Raw genomic sequence first — 21,832 nt, forward strand, 5'->3', positions numbered from 1 at the left:
CAAGCAAGAATGAGAAAGAATTCCACCTACAAAGCTTCAACAATTAGTGTCCTCAGTTCCAAAACACTTATTGAGTGTTGTTGGAAGGAAAGGTGATATAACACAGTGGTAAACATACCACTGTCCCAGCTTTTTTGAAACGTGTTGCAGGCATCCATTTCAAAATGAGCAAATATTTGCACAAAAAAATAAGTTTATCAGTTTAAACATTAAATATTTTGTTTTGTGGTGTATTCAACTGAATATAGGTTGAAGAGGATTTGCAATCATTGTATTCTGTTTTATTTACACAATTCATTGGAATTGGGGTTGTACAAAAAATAAGTGGTCCAAAAATGTAAACATTAATAACGATATGTTCTCTGAAATTGGAACAACTATCAATAACGTGTTCCGTGATGCACACTGCATAAGCTCCAACAGGAACAAACATGGATGATCTGAGAGTTTACAAATTCTTTGACATTAAACTGTATTCAGAAAAATGTTAGAGAACTTAAAGTTAGCGTAAACACATTTAACAGAAGGTAATTGGTCTGGTAATGGTTTTCAAAGTTAGCTAATGAAAACGTTAACCAAGTCCACCACTGGCGCCGATGGCCCGGGGGGGGGGGGGGGGGGGGGGGGGCATGGTGGTGTGATGAATTTACTATTTGTAAAATCCTATTTTGGCTGCTCCATGTTACAACATATAGTTGTTGATATACAGTATTATACACAAATTAAAATTATTATGTCTGCATTCAACACTAAAAACAAAACAAACAAACAAAATAGTAAAATATAAATCCATGGCATCCTGTTTAGCTCAAATAATTTATATAGGGCTATAAAATATTTTTAAATTAATAAAACATGATGATTATAAATTTGAAAATCTTCCCGTTAATTTCGGCAGAGTAATTACAGAGAATTGAAACTGCTCTTGTTAGAAATTTCTGGATAGCTGCAGCTGATGTTATGAAACATCAGTTGGTTACACGTCCTACTTTACATTTAGCGTTTCTTCTCTCATGAAATAGGCTCAAAGCTTCACCTTTACCTTGAGGCTTCCGCTCCTGCCTGCTCAGTAATGAAGCGGTTTTCCCAGTTCAGGCAGAAGAGATGAGGCGCAGCTCATCTGAAAACGGATTCTGTCAAGAATCTTTTCATGACTGCATCCTTCAGAACATCAACCACGTTCTTCCGCTTACTACGCTGGGAGGAAAAAAACATTTTCACTGCTGTTTTCTGACTCTCTTACTCATCTACTGTATTTCTCTTCAATAAAATAGGCCACTTATTAAGTTTATGGGTTGTGACCTTCCACAATGCACAGCCATGAAAGTGAGAACAGGGCTTTAAAGACATCAACTTGGTTTTCTGGGGGGGAAAAAAATAATAACACTGGTCTACACAAAAAAACAAATAAAAATTCTTGCATGGACTTTGAGAAATGATTTAGAGTAATTTTGGAGTGCTGAATCTGAATCTGAGCTCAGATTTACTCCATCACATCACTTTTTTTTTTTTTTTGCAATCTGCATGTTCGTTATTGATGGATTACGCAAAAGTTGCTCATTCACTAACAAGTGCATAAAAGCAGCTTCAAAAGCATAGTTTTTAAACCAGGTTTGCAAAATGTGAACAAAAGCTGTAATATCGTTCATGTCACCGAAGAGGTGTGCATGATTGCAGCTTTTGTATCAATGCTTGATACGAGAAATATGTTTTCATATCTCAAAAATGTGATGTGACTGACAAAAAACTACAACCAGATTCAGATTCAACACCCCCAAATTACCCAAAATCCGTTCAAAAACTCCATGCAAGAAAAATTGTGTTGGCAAGTGTAATGATTTTATGTAATGTCTAACATTTAACAAATAATTTCTCTTGGTTGCTCTTGCATTTTTTGGTTGTCACCACAGTGGATCCAGTACATATTTTACTGATAACTAAAAGAATTTTCACTTTAAAAGGAACCCCGACTATAACATCAAATTTGTCAAAAAATTGAAACAATGACGTTTGCTATTATAATATATAGTTAGAAGTGCATAAACAAGTCTTGAATGATATAAAATAGCGTTTATGTATCACGTATTTAAATACAATGCGGCCGCCATGCTTTTGCCTGCGCAATGCATTCTGGGGTGATGACGTGGAAAGGTTTCTGATATCTTTCATGCAAGCAAAAACAGTGTTAAAGCTAGTTCTTCTACCGAGATAAAATGCCACATTGCGCGGCTTTTGGATGCAATTTTCAGTCTAAGGGCAACAAAGAAAGCGAGGTAAGCCTTCACTGCTTTCCAAAAGAAACAAAGTTAAGGAAAAAGTTGGAGGATGCTTGTGGAAGAGTGCAGTTGCCGAAAGACCCGCGGCTGTGCTCACGTCACTTCAACGCGGATGCATTTGAGGCTTTTCATCGACCTCAGCTAATGAGGGAGCTTGTTGGTGTTTCTGGATACAAACGACGTCTTAAACCAGATGCAGTGCCCATCATATTTCCCCACAAGAAGAAAAATCGTCCACGAGTAACTAGTGAAAATAGGACTAAAACACGCGAAAGAGCAGCAGACTCTCTCTTTCTCTGTCGGCATCGGCAAGCAGCCCCCACACAGACACCACCTACAATGGCCAACTCTTGCTTGATCAGAGCGCTGATCTTCATTTCTGACAGTATTTTCAAAGTTCTCTTCTTCACACTGCAGATCACGCTCTGGTTCGAACTGAAAAGGGTGAACAGAGGAGCCCATTGCTGCTAATCGCCGCTAGTTGTAATGTAAACACGGGACGCTCTGCCCCCGTTTGACGTCACTACCCAGAATGCATTGCGTTACAAACAACAATGGCAACCTACGTAGAAATAAAGTTTCTTAAAATATCATAAAACCTGACATTATTTTTGCAATTTTTTTCCCATAGTTATGTTACTAATATCACAAGTCATATAGAATAAACATGTATTTATAGTTGGGGTTCCTTTTAAACACATTTTGTTCACTATTCCAAAGGCAGTATGGTTTTCAATTTTTCACCAATCACTGGTTTAAAGATGTTTGCTTGGAATTCAAAAAACTAAATGGTAGTCCACTTCTGCTGTGCCTATGTTTTTTGTGTGTGTGTTATTCTGATTAAGCCATTTTAAGGTTATTAAAAATACGTCAATGTGCCGAAACTTTACCTGGAACCACTTGGCATGTCGAAGCGATGCCAACGCTGCCTGGCACTTATGCTTATCAAGGCCATCTTCCTCCTCCTCCTCCTCTTCCTCTTCCTCCTCCTCTCTCTGCCTGTCCTCATCCTCAGCTCCCTCACCTGTAGAAACAAACACAATGAGAAACGACAGACGGCGTGTCACTATGCCGATCTCCCGCCCTCACACAGACACACAGGTAGCAGCAGCTAATTAGGTATAATGCAATTCCACTGATCTGTCTGAATGAGCAAGGTGAAGGGGAAAATTTGAGAGGTTCTGTGAAATTTCATTGGGTAGTGTTCTCATGCACAAGGCAGGATCTTTCACAGTACTGCCGGGAGGAACCGGAGTAGATGTGAGCACATGTGTCTTGCTGCTCGCCCGGAGTCTCACTCTGGATGCAGATCAGTGGCTGAAAGCGATGGGGCATGCCAGATTAGTGTATTATCAAATTTGGTGCAGGACGAAAATGAGAGCATGACAAAGGCTGAAAGACCAAAAGCCCAGTTTTAGATTTAGAAGAAATAAGTCTGACTTGAAATGTTTTTTGCTGCACAGAATGTGGAAAGCTAGAAAACACTGCAGACGCATTAGAAATTCAACTTAGTTTTCCGGGGTGCCATGCTAATATTTTCACTCTTGCAGTGTGGATCAGATGTTTATGTTCGACTGAAATGGTCTCCACACCATGGCCCTGTGGGGAGCACTCCTGCCATGACTGAAGGCTGAGCCATGGGAGAATGACAGCAGAAAAACCAGTGACAGCAGATGACAATGACAACATAAACATCTGAGCGTGAGAGCGCCACCCTGGAAAGAAAGTAAAGGTTGTTTCTTGTTGGGAGCAGTGAAGGGATTCCCACTTTATGACAATCAAGCAGACAACAAAAAAGAGGAACAGACTGCAGACCACACTGCAGAGCCCCACAGCCAGGACACTCCTCCAGAAACACCTTGCAACTTGAAATGTTGCTTAACTGGAATGGCTCCCTTAATGATTCAAAGGCACCCAAATGAGTGATGAATGTGAGCTTGGTGCAGATGAAGTAACAGCTATTTTCTACAAACATACCAGAGAGCATAAGTAAAAGCAGCACCTGCTGTTAGAGAGGTACGAGCCCAGTTAATCCTTACACCTTCAGCTTTTCACTTCTACTTTACCCGTGTGCATGTGACACATCAGCAGTAGCGTGAACTGAGGAGCGATGTGTGTGGTATAGCAGTCTGTTGCAGTAGAGACCGTTGTGAAAGCCGAACAAGGATGGAGGAGGTGGCAGACAAACGGAGGAGCTGATGAGACGCTGGTTTCGTCCCATGTCGCTCCTCCTGTAAGACCAAAGACTGAGGACCTTCATGTGCTACCTAAGGGAGTTCTGTTCCGTGTACTGTACCTCTCCTTCAGAAAACTGTAGCGAATGGAGTGGATTAATTAAGGTACGATTAAACGTGCATGCATTGTTTTATCCGGTAGCATGCCAAGGATTTTTATTTATTTTTAAACCAGCTCGATCCCTCAGAATAAATGGATGTTGGAAATGAGACCTGAAAAAAGCAATTAATTCAAGACTATCAAGACTGATTCTTTCATAATTTTGTTAAGTAACTATTTAAACAGCTGTTAAAGCTGCAGTGTATAAAATTTAGTGCCATCTAGTGGTGAGGTTGCAGACAGAATGATGTCATCATCAGTCACGATATGGTTTCCCCTTTATGTTTTCACTTCTTTGGCAATGCGATTTCATGCTGTCCTGCTTTCTCTTGGGATAAGCAATATGTATGATCCTCCACTTCATAAAGATGATGTTTCTCAACTTGCACTCGCAACCAGTAGACAGCGTACAGTCAAGAAACTGCTGATTTCTCTTCCATTTTCTTCATTCTTCTGGCCCAACTTCAAAATCCAAAAGACAGAGTAAGTATGTCCCTTTTAGGCTACTGTATCAACGGCGAGGGAGGCCACTCCCACATAGATATGAAGGGCGCATTTCAAGATGTTGAAACATCAACCAAGGCAGTGTCTCTATATCTGCAGTTGGTTCCCGGGTGCCAGACTGTGGTTGCCCACTGTTCCTCTATGTATTCATGTATGTACAATGACAACTAAGCTGCTTCTTCTTAATATTCAAATAGCATTCTTATATAATGGTAATTAGCCTAATTATACTGCAACTTAAGTTAATGTTCCAGAGCAGGGGTGGCCAAGTTCGGTCCTCGAGATCTACCTTCCTGACACTCTTAGTTGTCTCCCTGTTCCAACACACCTGAATCCAATGAAAGACTCGTTAGACACTCTTAGTTGTCTCCCTGTTTCAACACACCTGAATCCAGTGAAAGACTCGTTAGCAGGGTTTTAACGAGTCTTTCATTGGATTCAGGTGTGTTGGAACAGGGAGACAACTAAGAGTGTCAGGAAGGTAGATCTCGAGGACTGAACTTGGCCAACCCTGTTCCAGAGTATTACCAGCTCTGATCTTAAGACTGGGAATGTATCAGCATTCTGGAGGTGTTTTTCCCTCTTTTTTTTTAACTTGTTACAAAAATATATAATGTCCAATTTTCCAGGCACACAGATAGGACATCCTTCCCAGAGGCAGGCCATGAAGGAACCATCAATCAGAGGTCAAGACCACATAAACAAGGACAACCCCCACTTAATTTTCCATGAGATCATCAACGTATGGGGAAGTTTGATTAGTGACCACGGCATCCTGTTATTGAATTAAAGTTTTTACCACATGAAATTATGGGATGTCATTGTGAGCCAATAGCAACAGATCAACAACAGCCCGGGGAGCCGCAGTAATCACAACAAAAATTATTTCAATGAGGGCTGCAGGGTAATATAGCCATTTTTGTCAGAGTGCTTTATGTTTGACATGGACCAGAATTTCATGGCATACAGTGACCCAGAGAGAAATTCAGTTGACGAGGAAAGGGGCGAGGGGATGGGGGAGGGGAGTGTAGAAGAACATGTCTTAGGGAGACAGTGAGTGGGTTATTTTGATTCAATCGTTGGGGGAGCCCCTTGTACCCGGGGTTTACTTCTGCTGAGTGGGAGGCACCTCGTCAGCTGTGGCAGCCTCAGTCCACACTGCACGCTTGACCTGGGAAGCTACGGCAACAAAACCAACAGTCAGTGACCAAAGGCTAGCTACACTGCAAAAACCAAGTGTTTATAAATCAAGATAAATTAATAACATCCTTATGGGTTACTCACCATAGACATATCCTTGAACCGGTCCCTCCAAAAACCTTACATATTGACAGGATAATGGAAATATCAAGATTCCTTTAGCCTTAAACCATGAATCATCCTTAAGTTTGATTTATGCTTCAACCATATAAAAGTGTGCGAGCATGCACGTTAAATATGTTCAAACAGAAAGGCATTCGTTGTCATGCACATCCAAAACTTTCAAACTACAGTAGCAGTGAAGGCAGTCGCAGACCTGTAGTCAATATGAAGAACAGGCTTGAGAAACCGCCTGTCACTTTTTTAAGAGTAAACTAAGGAGTCAGAATAGTTAATTGTGTGATTTCCAGAATCGGTTTAAAACGTGTTGGATGAAATGCAGCTCAAACATCTAACCAGTTGAGAGAAATCTAAATCAATTTACAGTTAAGTCCAAATACAACAAAGAAAGCTCCAAAACATGTCTCATATTTCTGACCAAAAAAAAAAAAACAAATCTGCATGTAGTGCTCAATGATAAATGTACTTGTACACTGAATCATGGCCAAAGAATGCCACAATTTTGTGTTTTTGTATTTTCAACATTGGGTGCATGCTTTTCATGTACATGTAGACAGGAATTACCCTAAAGCACAGATAAAAATGTAAAATGTCTTACTTTGGATACAATATGATTGGTATTCTCCATGTGTACATTACAACTTAGTAATATCATATTATTCAAGGATTCAAAGGAATTTTATTGTCATATGCACAGAAGAACATGTTCCCTGCACAATGAAATGTGTCTACTGCATTTAACCCATCCTAATTGCCAGTAGGAGCAGAAGTCGCCATTAGGCGCCCGGAGACCAGCTCCAGATGTACATCCCTGCCTTGGTCAACAGCAGGGCTGAGCAAACCCAGATCATATTATGTATGAGAGTACATTGTACATGTAAAACACATTTGGGAATGCTAATTTTCGAGTAGATATGCAATATATTATTACTCACTGCTCTAAAACTGTAAGAGTGCCCATCACAAAACTTTCAGGAATGAATTAATACATCCTTATGTACCTCTAGTAAAAATCTGAAAAACGTTGGAGATATTTTTTTGGAATTTGCATTTGAAGTATATAATTGGTTACAACATTTTTGTGGTGGATTCCAGAAGAATGGTCTAAACACAGACGTGTAGAGCTAGGCAAGACCTTTAAAATGACACTGGAACCAACTCTGTAGGTGCTATAGTTTCTGAGTTACAGCTATTTGAATTTGCGACTACACGCTAATTAGTCAAAAGTTTGTTAGTGCCTATCTCACTAATTAGGAGTAACTTAGCAAAAATATTTGAGTTCTGGCTGCTTTTCATATGTCCCAATCACTCCACCAAGTTTCATGAAAGTCCAAGACGTGTTGGCAGATTTTCTGTTGAATTGACACGGAATGACCCTATTGTGTCATCTCAAATATTCGAGGTCTGTTAGAAAAGTATTCGACCTTTTTATTTTTTTCAAAAAACATATGGATTTGAATCATGTGTGATTGCGTCAGGCAAGCTTGAACCCTCGTGCACATGCGTGAGTTTTTTCATGCCTGTCGGTTGCGTCATTCGCCTGTGAGCAGGCTTTGAGTGAGGTGTGGTCCACCCCTCTCGTCTATTTTTTATTGCGAATAAATGTCTGAACGATTTGGAGCTTTGCTGCATCAATTTTTTTCCAGAAACTGTGAGAGACCTCCAGGTGGACACCGTTCGGAAAATTAATATGGCTTTCAGGGACGATTTTATGGGGATTACACAGATTAAGGAGTGATCCAGACGGTTTAAAGACCGCCCACAACTGCTGAGAGCGCGGCGCACTCCCAGCCCCCATCGACAGGCTGACACCCCGCTGGAACAACCAGATCATTTCCAACGTGAAAGCTTCGTTGATCCGGGACCTCGTCTGATTTTCACAAAAAGGCTGAAGATGTGGACATCAGCACTTTTTCGATACATTCCACCGTTACAGGAGTTTTTTTCATGGAAAGAAAAGCGGAGGGACGCGCCACGGAGCCGTTCATTACACGGGACAAAACCACCTCGGTGTTGGTCTCTCAGGACAGCTTTCAGGTGGATTTCAGACGGATTCCGGTTGCTTTTCAGTCGTGTGATTATCCTATTGTGATTGTGCATGAGCTGGACATGCCCCAACATGTCCTGGAAGGCTTCATCACGGCGTTGCTTTGCGCCATGCAGCTCCACCGCGACGCGCGGAATTCCTCCGCATGTCGAAAAAATGCTGATGTCCACGTCTTTTCACAATTCCTGTGCTAGTCAGACGACATACCGGATCAAGACAGCGTCCAGTTTAGAAATGAACGGCACATTCCACTGTTACAGGAGTTTTTGTCATGGAAAGAGGAGCGGAGGGATGCGCCACGGAACCATTCATTACGCGGGACAAAACCACCTCGGTGTTGGTCTCACAGGACGGCTTAAAGGTGGATTTCAGACGGCTGTCGGTTGCTTTTCAGTCGTGTGATTATCCGACTGTGATTGTGCATGAGCTGGACATGCCAGAACATGTCTCGTGAGGCTTCATCACGGCGTTGCTTTGCGCCGAGCGGCTGCACCGCGACGCGCGGTGGAGCAGCTTCTCTTTCCATGACAAAAACTCCTGTAACAGTGAAATGTGCCGTTCATTTTTAAACTGGACGCTGTCTTGATCCGGTATGTCATCTGACTAACACAGGAATTGTGAAAAGACATGGACATCAGCACTTTTCTGGCACATTAAGACAGACGTGCGGAGGAGTTCCGCGCGTCGCAGTGCAGCCGCTCGGCGCAAAGCAACGCCGTGATGACGCCTCACGGGACATGTTCTGGCATGTCCAGCTCATGCTCAATCACAATCGGATATTCACACGACGGGAAAGCAACCGGAATCCGTCTGAAATCCACCTGAAAGCTGTCCTGAGAGACCAACACCGAGGTGGTTTTGTCCCGCGTAATGATCGGCTCCGTGGCGCGTCCCTCCGCTTTTCTTTCCATGAAAAAAACTCCTGTAACAGTGGAATGTGCCAGAAAAAGTGCTGATGTCCACATCTTCTGCCTTTTTGTGAAAGTCAGAGGAGGTCCCGGATCAACAAAGCTTTCACGTTGATGATGAAATGATCTGGTTGTTCCAGCGGGGTGTCAGCCTGTCGATGGGGGCTGGGAGCACGCCGCGCTCTCAGCAGTTGTGGGCCGTCCTTAAAGCGGCAGTAACACCCCGTAATCGGTTTAATCCCCATAAAATCGTCCCTGAAAGCCATATTAATTTTTCGAACGGTGTCCACCTGGAGGTCTCTCACAGTTTCTGGAAAAAAATTGATGCAGCAAAGCTCCAAATCATTCAGACATTTATTCGCAATAAAAAATAGACGAGAGGGGTGGACCACACCTCACTCAAAGCTTGCTCACAGGCGAATGACGCAACCGACAGGCATGAAAAAACTCACGCATGCGCACGAGGGTTCAATAAAAAGGTCGGATACTTTTCTAACAGACCTCGTATTAACACTGAAATGATGCCATTTATGCATTTGATTTTTTAAAGCCATTGTGTTTTCTTTAAAATGTAAAGTTGGATCAATTCCTTTCAACAAAGACACAATACACCTAATAATTAATAACACACACTGGCTGCTGGTGCTTAAGGGAATTTACTGTGCCAGAAGATAAGCGTCACATGATTTCCTTATGTTATGTTAAATGTTTAAGTAAGTCTCACTATAGTTACATGACAGGTTAGTCTCAAATCTCAATTTTTAACTTGATTTTAAGTCTCATACCTACACCTTTTTTCTTTATATATATATATATATATATATATATGAAGAGGAAAACTGCCTTCTTGCTATACAAGAAAAGCCATAAAAAAAGATAGCCCTCATTTGTTTTGATTAATCTCAAGGGGGGACCCTTTTTTTCTGTCTATTGTGACTGCACAAAATCTGTTTCTATCCTATTTGGCTAAAACTATTTTTTATAGCTTTTGCGTTGCCTCGATTTAATCTTTTATGCTGGTATCTGAGCCACAAAGAGACTGTTCCATAACAGCAGTCTTTCTCTTCTGACTCACTTTATTAATTTTTAATGTCATTGACATTTTGGAAGGAAAAAAGACACAGAAGGAGCAATAATGCCAAACATCAGATATTGATTTACAATAAAGAGGTACCTCATTACACATAAGGTTAAGACAACCAGTCAACAAGAGGAGGCTTGAACTACTGGTAATGAGGGATTACTTCACTTAAGCAACAACATGCTCACTGTTGGAGCGGCGGGGGGGGGGGATACATTTCATTAGAATATAAAACTAACTGGATAATAACTTCATCCTAAAATTTTGTCTGTTTTTAAAATGGCAGTAAAACCTTGCCCAATCTAAATCTGGATCCCTGGATGGCTTTTTCTCTCATCAGAGATGCAGGATGATGCATGAAGACACCTGAGACCGTCGGCTCCTTTTTCACCCTTGCCAACCCAACACATCCCCTTCAGAAATCATCTCTAACCGGCCATCTGTTATTCCAACACACTTGACCGAGATCCATATCAGTCCGTCTCATTTTTTTTCCTGTTTGCCTCTTCATCCACCACCTCCCCTCTCAGCTTTCAGCCCTCTCAATGCACCATCCTTCACATTTCCTCTAGATTGCCTCATATTTCAAGCTCGAATGTCACAGTATATTTATACCTTGACACATTCCATATATGTCCATTCCTGTCCCCCATCTCTTCCTTTCTCATTCATTTCCTCGCCCTCTGTCCTCTTGTGTCATGTAAAGGTTAAAAAAAAGAACAGTGGAAGAACAGGAGGTGTGGAGTGTAGGGTGGGGGAGTCTATACCTTCATCTGTGGTGGCATGCTCATCCCTCATGGCTAAGGAGGAGAGGGTAATCTTCAGTGTGAGTTTAGGGTCTTTGGTGTTGAAGACCCTGATGGCTGCCTCAGCCACACATGACTGCACCTCATATTTGTCCTCTGTGATTGTCTGCAAGGCGTAGATACGCAATTCATTAAAAAACAAATATTACTGTTGGCTTCTCATAAACAGATAGTTGCAGGTCCTGATTATTTGGAAGAATGTTTTCGTATAAACTCCCTGAAGAATGACTTTTGCTATGTGCAGTATTCTTGGCAATTTTACTTACGTATGTTCCGTCGTATGTACAGTAGTGTTGAGAATAACAGTAGTGCTATGTGACTAAAAAGACTAATCCAGGTTTTGAGTATATTTCTTATTGTTACATGAGAAACAAGGTACCAGTAGATTCAGTAGATTCTCACAAATCCAACAAGACCAAGCATTCATGATATGCACACTCTTAAGGCTATGAAATTGGGCTATTAGTAAAAAAAAAAGAAAAAAAAAGGGGGTGTTCACAATAATAGTAGCATCTGCTGTTGATGCTACAAACTCAAAACTATTATGTTCAAACTGCTTTTTTAGCAATCCTGTGAATCACTAAACTAGTATTTAGTTGTATAACCACAGTTTTTCATGATTTCTTCAAATCTGCAAGGAATTAATTTTGTTGGTTTGGAACCAAGATTTTGCTCATTTACTAGTGTGCTTGGGGTCATTGTCTTGTTGAAACACTCATTTCAAGGGCATGTCCTCTTCAGCATAAGGCAACATGACCTCTTCAAGTATTTTGACATATCCAAACTGATCCATGATACCTGGTATGTGATATATATAGGCCCAACACCATAGTAGGAGAAACATGCCCATATCATGATGCTTGCACCACCATGATTCACTGTCTTCACTGTGAACTGTGGCTTGAATTCAGAGTTTGGGGGTCGTCTCACAAACTGTCTGCAGCCCTTGGACTCAAAAAGAACAATTTTACTCTCATCAGTTCACAAAATATTCCTCCATTTCTCTTTAGGCCAGTTGATGTGTTCTTTGGCAAATTGTAACCTCTTCTGCACATGTCTTTTATTTAACAGAGGGACTCTGCAGGGATTCTTGCAAATAAATTAGCTTCACACAGGCGTCTTCTAACTGTCACAGCACTTACAGGTAACTCCAGACTGTCTTTGATCATCCTGGAGCTGATCAATGGGTGAGCCTTTGCCATTCTGGTTATTCTTCTATCCATTTTGATGGTTGTTTTCCATTTTCTTCCATGCGTCTCTGGTTTTTTGTCCATTTTAAAGCATTGGAGATCATTGTAGATGAACAGCCTATAATTTTTTGCACCTGTGTATAAGTTTTCACCTCTCCAATCAACTTTTTAATCAAACTACGCTGTTCTTCTGAACAATGTATTGAACGTCCCATTTTCCTCAGGCTTTCAAAGAGAAAAGCATGTTCAACAGGTGCTGGCTTCATCCTTAAATAGGGGACACCTGATTCACACCTGTTTGTTCCACAAAACTGACGAACTCACTGACTGAATGCCACACTATTATTATTGTGAACACCCCCTTTTCTACGTTTTTTTACTAATAGCCCAATTTCATAGCCTTAAGAGTGTGCATATCATGAATGCTTGGTCTTGTTGGATTTGTGAGAATCTACTGAATCTACTGGTACCTTGTTTCTCATGTAACAGTAAGAAATATACTCAAAACCTGGATTAATCTTTTTAGTCACATAGCACTACTATTATTCTGAACACTACTGTATTACTACTCGATACAAGTACTGATAGCATGCAGCAGACTGGAAAATCAGTAAGAACCCTTGAGCAAGGTCCATGTTGCTTCCCATGTACATTTCAGTGCCTTGCATGACAGCACGATGAATGAATGTGAGGCATCATTGTAAAGCACTGAGTGTCTGATTTAGATGGAAAAGAGCTGCAGCCCGTTTGCTTATTGGTAGCCCAGCATTGTGTCCTACTGAACTACTTTCTTGATTGCTATTAAAATCAGAAAAATACATTTTCAAAGTGCTTCCCCACTTCTTAGCTTTGCTGCTATGTCTCATATGAAATCCGTGCGGTACTGAACGCTGAGTGGCACAGCAGAGCTGCAGGTGTGACAGAGCGTACCTGGATCTGGAGAGGCAGGTTGGCACTGATTGTGTACAGCAGCAGTTTCGTGGGTTTTTTCCTGCACATCAGCACCAGCTCCAGGTCCATGTCACCTTTGATCAGGAGGCCCTTTGCCACGAGGCCGACACGCGTCACCCCACACAGCACTGATGTGGAGCGCGGTCTGAGGGCAGACGGATGATAGCTACCATTAGATTCTGTCACACACATATAGAGAACTTACAGCTGAAAAACACAATCCACCTGAAACAAAAGTAGCTTTGAATGGCAGACTGCCTCTGGAAGAGCTGTATTCTGTCTTTCCAGAAAGGAACATCCAGTCCAACTGTTGTTTTAAAAGGCAAATTACAGTATTCAGAGATTAATTTCCCTTTTTTGTTCCATTTTGATTGTTAGGACAATTTACTGATGAACTTCACTGTTGAGTTCTAGGAAGCAAACTTGGAAAAGTAATGATGACCAGGCGGTTGACACTAACCTTCTAGAGCTTAAAAACAAAAAAAAAAGTTAGCCATCATCTCAAATATTCTACTGAGTCCCAAATATATAAAATCCCCGGAGCTGCTGTCTGCTCAACTGCAGGGGCTCCCAGTTTTAGGAACAGCGATCACCTTAGTATTTCCTGTTTTGCTTATTGTTTAATGCAGGAAAATTATACAAAAATTATACAGTATTTCTTGTCTTTCTGATGTCTGATTGTTTTTTTTTTTCCTCTCTGTTTAAGGTGCAGCTCCATCCAGAGATGGGTGTGGTATTTGTGCTGGAGAGACCCTCCTGTCCTGTGCACCAACAGCACTTCCTGAATATTAGTTTTCTGAATTGTTCTGTAATTTATGTTTGTAGCATGACCCAAGCAGAGGGTCACCCCTTTGCATCTGGTCTGCTTGAGGTTTCTTCCTCAGAGGAGTTTTTCCTTACCACTGCTGCTCTGGGGGTTGGTAAGGTTAGACCTTACTTGTGTGAAGCGCACTGAGGCAACTCTGTTGTGATTTGGCACTATATAAATGAAAATAAATTGGAAAATGGTCACTCCAAGATTTTCATTTTCCTATGTGTACACCATTATGTTAAACAAGTCATCGAGTGCAAATATTATCCAGATTTGGCATCAGTCTCTTGTTGGAACCAAGCTTCAGCATTATGGTTTTGAGTTGTTGCTTGAGATGTTCGTCTGATGAGGGACCATTCATTCAAAAAGCTCAGCTTGTCCTGGTTGTCAGCTGTAAACATTTGATTTTATATGCAGTAGCTGAAAAGTTCTTCCTCCTACGTGATTATTTCAATAACAAGATATGCACATGAATTGCCTATCTGCTTCTGTGTCAGGCAGTGCCATTAGTTTTCCATGTGGTCACCTTCCCTTTCCACACACTTACGTTAACAACAGACACATTTTTGAATTCTGTTGTTGAAGACTTCAGGAGTTTTCTTTCGGCAACAGAGATGCACAGCTGCTTGGACCTCATTACTGTAATGGTGTCACTCCAGGTGTTCTTTCACTTTGGGGAAAGGAAAATGTCTTAGGACACGAGATCCCGACTGTACAGCGGGCTTGTTAAAATTTGAGCCGCTGCATTGCATCCTGTGTTTGTTGACTTGTGTATGGACGAACAATATCATGCTGAAGAATGGAATCTTTTCCAGGACAAACCCACTTCAAGTGTGTGTGCAGCTTTTGCAGAGACTTCACATATTGGTCAGATGCGACAGTGTTACTGTGTTCCAAAAATCTTGTGAGGAATATGCCATCATCCATGCACCCGACACTGCATCTGCTTGTGCAGACTCGTCCTGGTTGGATTTTTCACCCTTCAAACTCCTCGCCCACCTCCTGACTGTACTGACATCCACACAGGCATCGACATAGACAACACTCATTTGCTGATGAATGTCAGCGGGTGTACAACCCCACGACATCAGCAAATCAATAACAGCACACTGTTTTAGGTGCACGTCCATGTACCGTGTCGCCACTTTTTACCGACAACTGTGTGCATGTGTTACTTCGTATGCCTGAAACTGCAGGCAAAAACCATTTGGAGCAGTGACAATCAATAAGTAAACGACTATTCTAATACCAGTTTCACTTTGATATTTTGGTTGTTATTGAAAAAATCATGTTGGAGGCAAACCCTATCAGCCAACCGCTGGGTGAGCTTTTTTTTTTCCTGTTGATTTTGGAGTAATGCACTACTGCATGGTCAACACTCTATTAAGATCAACTGTTCTTTCAACTATGGACAATGACTTTTCTATTTCCTCTGAATTTGGGGAGGTGATGGTCTAGCAGTTAGGCGTTGGGCTCAAGACCAGAGGATCCTCTGTTCAAATCCCAGCCTGATCAGAAAAGTCACAAAAGGCCCTTGGGCAAGGTCCTTAATACCCAAGTTGTTCCCAGTGTGTAGGGAGCACCTTGCACAGCAGCACCCTGACATCGGTGTGTGCGTGTCTGTGTGAATGTGAGGCATAATTGTAAAGCGCTTTGAGCATCTGATGCAGATGGAAAAGTGCTATATAAATGCAGTGCATGTATTTAATCCACCAGTTCCTTAGTTGTAATCCTGCAGTTTTGTTGGACCTTTTTTTTTTCCCTTGGAGGGGTCTCTTCTACACATACAAACATCACAGTCACAGTTGCTTCAGTTAATCCTCAATTATGCCAGTTAGCCAATCAGAAGCTTCAAACTTGCAAACTGTTTAAACACTCAGTTTGGTATTTGTAAACTTCTGACATGCTGAAAATCTGACTAAAGTAAAATAATTTCATTCATTCATTTGGTTCCTGTTCCCATTTATTCAAATTAAGGATCATTGGGGGGGGGGATCCCAGCAATCATTGGACGACAGGCACGGTACATCCTGAACAGGCAATTTGGTCTATGGCAGAGCCACAACTGAAATATATCCACACACACACATACATATATGTATATGTATATACACACACGTGTATATACACACACACGCGCGTGTGTATATATATACGCGTATATACGCGTGTATATACATATATACGCGTATATACGCGTGTATATACATATATACGCGTATATACGCGTATATATATATATACGCGTATATACGCGTGTATATACGTATATATATACGTATATACACGTATATATATACGTATATACACGTATACGTATATACACACGTATATATATACGTATATACACACGTATATATACGTATATACACACGTACACGTATATACACACGTATATACACACGTATATACACACGTATATACACACGTATATACACACGTATATACACACGTATATACACACGTATATACACACGTATATACACACGTATATATATACGTATATATATATATACGTATATATATATATATACGTATATATATACGTATACGTATATATATACGTATACGTATATATATACGTATACGTATATATATACGTATACGTATATATATACGTATACGTATATATATACGTATATATACATATACGTATATATACATATACGTATATATATACGTATATATATACGTATATATACATATACGTATATATATACGTATATATATACGTATACGTATATATATACGTATACGTATATATATACGTATACGTATATATACGTATACGTATATATACGTATACGTATATATACGTATACGTATATATATACGTATATATATATACACATATATACGTATACATATATATACGTATATACGTATATATACGTATATACGTATATATACGTATATATATACGTATATACGTATATATACGTATATACGTATACATATACGTATATACGTATACGTATACGTATATATACGTATATACGTATATACGTATATATATACGTATATATATACGTATGTATACGTATATATATATATATATATACGTATATATATACGTATATATATATATATATATACGTATATATATATATATACGTATATATATATATATACGTATATATATATATATACGTATATATATATATATACGTATATATATATATATATATATATATATATACGTATATGTATATACGTATATATATATATATATATATATATATACGTATATGTATATACGTATATACGTATATATATATGTATATATATATGTATATATATATATGAGGGCAGCCTGAGCAGTGAAACCCATATGAGGACTGAGACCAGATACGACAATTGCAAAGTAACTTTATATGAAAATAAATGAATAAATCAACTTAGTTGACTAACATTATTAAGCTGACTAACATTATGTTTTATAGTTGACTAAGAATTTTTGACCATTATCTCTGGGGAGGTGATGGTCTCATGGTTAAGTGTTGGGCTTCAGACCAGAGGATCCTCGGTTCAAACCCCAGCCAGACCAGACAATCACTAAGGGTCCTTGGGCAAGGTCCTTAATCTCCGACTTGCTCCCGGTGTGTAGTGAGCGCCCTGCATGGCAGCACCCTGACATTAGTGTGTGTGTGTGTGTGTGTGTGTGTGTGTGTGTGTGTGTGTGTGTGTGTGTGTGTGTGTGTGTGTGTGTGTGTGTGTGTGTGGCATCATTGCAAAGCGCTTTGAGCTTCTGATTCAGATGGAAAAGCGGTATACAAAAGAAGTCCACTTACCATTATTTTAACTTTTATTCTATAATTGGCGTTCGAACATTAATAGTTCTTGTAAAATATCTGTACAGCAGACAGCAAACTCTCGAAAGTCCACATTGGAAAAAAGTGCACATCCACATTCTGGAATGGGAGAGGATGTGTAAAGTTCATCAGCCAAATGCTGGACTTTTATGGCTACATTTAATCATACAGCGACGTGTCCTCACAGTTTTATGAGCAAAATGACCTGTTAACTGTGCTAGAAGTTGCACAAAACAAACTGAAAAATTACTTATGTGAGGTCTTCTGAAAGCACCTCCAAAGCAAAGTCCTGTGCTATAATCAAAGCAGGAATGTTTGCCTGACAGAAAAGCTTTTATTCTGAATAACTGTGTCACAGTTTTAACCCTTGAAAAGTATGGAAAATAAGATCATAAGGTACATGCGATTAATGACTGCACCCAGCAGGAACGTACAGCGTATCAGTCGCATCCTCCACTGTGCTATCACCAGCCTGCTTACTGGCAGAGGCCATCCTTGAAGAGTTGTTGAGACCATCCATCCAATCAGAAACTTTCTTGAGGGCACCCTCTACAGTGGACACCAGCGTCTGGATGGCCTCCAGCTCCTCCGGTGCTGGATAGATGCTGGCATGCTTGGCCATGACATGACGGTCATCATTGGCAAATGATCGAAAAGACCTCTAATTCAGACAACAGAAGGACAAACATTATTATTTGCATTTATGGAACATTTTCTTATCAGTGCATGCTCACTCTGAGCACAGAGGCTCATGTTAAAGCTCAAAAAATATTCCAGCGTGTCCTGTGATGTGTTCTGCAGTTATAAAACAACTCTGGAAAGTTTCACTAGCTGGATTATCTATCTTTACCATGCACATGAAAGCTTAAACATCATGGTAAATGTCACTAATCAAAGTGGTGCAGAATGAAAAATAGCCACAGTGAGTAAAATCCTGAACATGTTTGATCGGAGTTCAAATACTTTAAAGGCTCAGTTTAGGTTTTGCAAGTGCAACAGTTTCAACATATATCCAAAAGCCATTTAAGAGATTGTGTTAATATTGACAAGTGGTAGGCACAGTACCGCTAATCTGCTAACCGCTAATTAGCAAAGTTAACATTTTTTTTAGCGGATTAGCTTTCCAGCTAACTCTGAAAACCATCAGCGGACCAATTAGCTTCTGTTAAATTTAGTTCCGCTAACTTTCAGTCTGCTAATATTGTTTTACTGGTAAAGTGAGTGAAGTTTAATGTCAAAACCATTTGTAAACCCTGAAATCATACATGTTAGTTCCTGTTCATGAATGCAGCTAGCTAGCACTTCCAGTTCACAGGTCAAGGCACACAAGCGCTGGTAAGAAAACAAGAAGTTACACTGTGGACAAAAACAGTATGGAACCAGCTCAAAAGTCAATATTTTGTATGTTTGTGAACGCAATACGGGTGAGCCGTAGCTCCATTAATGGCTTATAAATATATAATGTAGTGATAAACTGTGACTTATTTATTTACTTATTTATTTTTCGTGCGTTCTTTTTGTGTTTGTGATCCCGGAATGCCCAGCAGGCCCCTGCAGTGCCGAGTCAGTACTGAAGGTTAGCGGTAACTTCCGTTAAATCTTTTAATGGTTTATCAGTTTAGCATTATAAAAGTTAACTTTTCAGTAGCTTCAAAAATGTTAATGGCTACCAGAAACTGGTACTTTAGTGGAGGGTTAATGCATGTTAAGTTTGGATTAGAGAGTATGTCTTTAAATTAATTAACTGGCGGTGTCAGTGGTATAAACACTCCAGACTTGTAGATTTTCTACAAGGTTTTCTCTCAAAAACAACTTTAAACAGAACTGCTCAGACTAGAATGTCATAACTTCTTGCAAAGAAAATTTTATTTCAATAATTTTTCAGGAAGCAGCTGGGGGAATAGCACAAACTTTGAATCTTTCTTCGATGTTTTGTTCCATTAATTTAGTATGAAAGAAATCAATACAATAAAACACAGCACCCCGGCATGAAGGTTATGTAAGAGAACGTGTCTGGTGCTGTGCACAGTAAGAGTTTTACTGTGAACCTCACAATCACATTTAAAAAAAAAATTCTCTCTCTTGGGGAACTTGGGGACTTTTTAAAACTAATAAAATCACAAAGAAAAAACGTTTTCAACATAGATTGATTATCAAGGTCAATTGGGTCTCTATCAGTAGCATTTATGATCTCTTTGAAGCTGGAAAAAGGTAATTTTAGAATGAATTATAAACTTGTGACAAAAAAACTAATGAAATGTCCCCTTGAGAGACATTGTGACATCCGTGCAAGAGCAGCCCAAGTCACTATCTATCGATAAGTGATATTACAGCTTGAGTCTTAATATCTTTGGAAGACAGCAAAGGCCCAACTCTTTAAGTTCTTGGTGCTTCTTGTGTTACTGTATGGTTGTGAGACCTGGACCCTAAGTAGTCACCTAAGGTGTGTACTGGATGTCTTTGGTTCTTGACTTGGGTACGACTGGAATGACTTTGTATCAAACAAATGGTTACTTAGGGAACCACTTGCTAAGTTTTGCCATGTGGCAGGTTTGTCTAAGCATAGATCCAGCATGCAGGTTCCTCAGTCCTGACAATCAGCATCATTCCTCACCAAAATCCACCAAACTAACGCTGGTGTCGTGTAGCCACAGAGCAGCTAACTAATAAGCCCTCGGCCAAAGTGGCAGACTAAATCAAAGAAAAGAGAATGATTTCTTTGAATTTGAAGCACTGTGTGCATTTCAATGCACAGCATTGTCTGCGTCAATATACACGCTGGCACAAAAACAAAAGCTTCTTTGGGGAGTTGGTGTCATGTTTCAAACATTCGTCACTCCTCTGTTCAAAGACAACAACACCTTAAGCGGCTGGTGCTGCTGCCAATTTCTGCATATCCTCGACACATCCGGCATTTACATTGATGTTGGCACTTAGAGGATATCGCACATCTCTCCGAGGGGAGAAAAAAGGCTGATCTGCAAAATGAGGTCAGCATTTCTTTTCTCTCCCCCCAGCCTCAATGTCTGTGCCTGCCACCAGAGCATCATACCAGGCATTGAGTCCAAGGACAAACTACCATCTCTCGCTCAATCACCCTTCTCTCTTCAACTCGGAGGCTTCCTTTTTCCTTTCCTCCCTCTTATAGCTTGAAAGCGCCTCTCATTATGGGGAGTTATTTATGACGGTGCCTTAATAATTTACAGCCACAAGTCTCAGGGGCATGTGCTGGAGTGGCGAGGGTCATTCATCACGACCTAGCTAATCTCTCACTAAACAGCCAGGGGCAGTTCAGGCGCTGTAGCAGCAAGTGTGAGGCAGCGACATCAAGCATGTATACACACACATGAACAAGATCTAAAAGAAAGATTAAGACTTTCACAGCTACAACAGTGAGTTTGGACACAGGGCCAGCCCAGCATCAGGTTAACTTCTAACTTGTTTTCCCATTAGATCATTTCACAATGCGTGTGCACAATTAGAAAACAACATTCACTACATTAACTACAATGTAGTGCTTGACAGGTTGAAGCCATTCATTTATATACTAATGCACATTAAAAATTAAGATGGCACTTAAACCGCGCATTCCTCTGCCAAAGACTCAAAGCATCGTTTAATGTAAACAAAAACTACTAACTAACCTAACTGGTGATCTCTGATCCAGATTGTGGCTTTTGCTCCTGATCACTCACTTTTGTTTCTGAACGCTGTTCTGTGATCCTGATCCATGTTCCTCCTCAGTCACCTGTGATTCTGATCTGAGATACTGATCACTCCTCTTTGATCTTA

General features: G+C 40.3%; 1 protein-coding gene across 1 annotated transcript in view; it reads right to left on the reverse strand.

Moving 5' to 3' along the window:
• Positions 1-21,832, reverse strand: part of LOC117511146 (spermatid perinuclear RNA-binding protein-like) — a 196,080-nt gene that overhangs the window by 90,511 nt on the left and 83,737 nt on the right. Inside the window, exons 3-6 of the mRNA XM_034171126.1 lie at positions 18,475-18,701; positions 13,397-13,562; positions 11,238-11,382; positions 3,167-3,300 (exon numbers count right to left, since the gene is read on the reverse strand). Coding sequence (XP_034027017.1) covers positions 3,167-3,300; positions 11,238-11,382; positions 13,397-13,562; positions 18,475-18,701 — 672 coding nt within the window. The remainder of the gene's footprint in view (positions 1-3,166; positions 3,301-11,237; positions 11,383-13,396; positions 13,563-18,474; positions 18,702-21,832) is intronic.

Source organism: Thalassophryne amazonica, chromosome 5 (assembly GCF_902500255.1).
Source record: "Thalassophryne amazonica chromosome 5, fThaAma1.1, whole genome shotgun sequence".
Lineage (NCBI taxonomy): Eukaryota > Metazoa > Chordata > Actinopteri > Batrachoidiformes > Batrachoididae > Thalassophryne > Thalassophryne amazonica.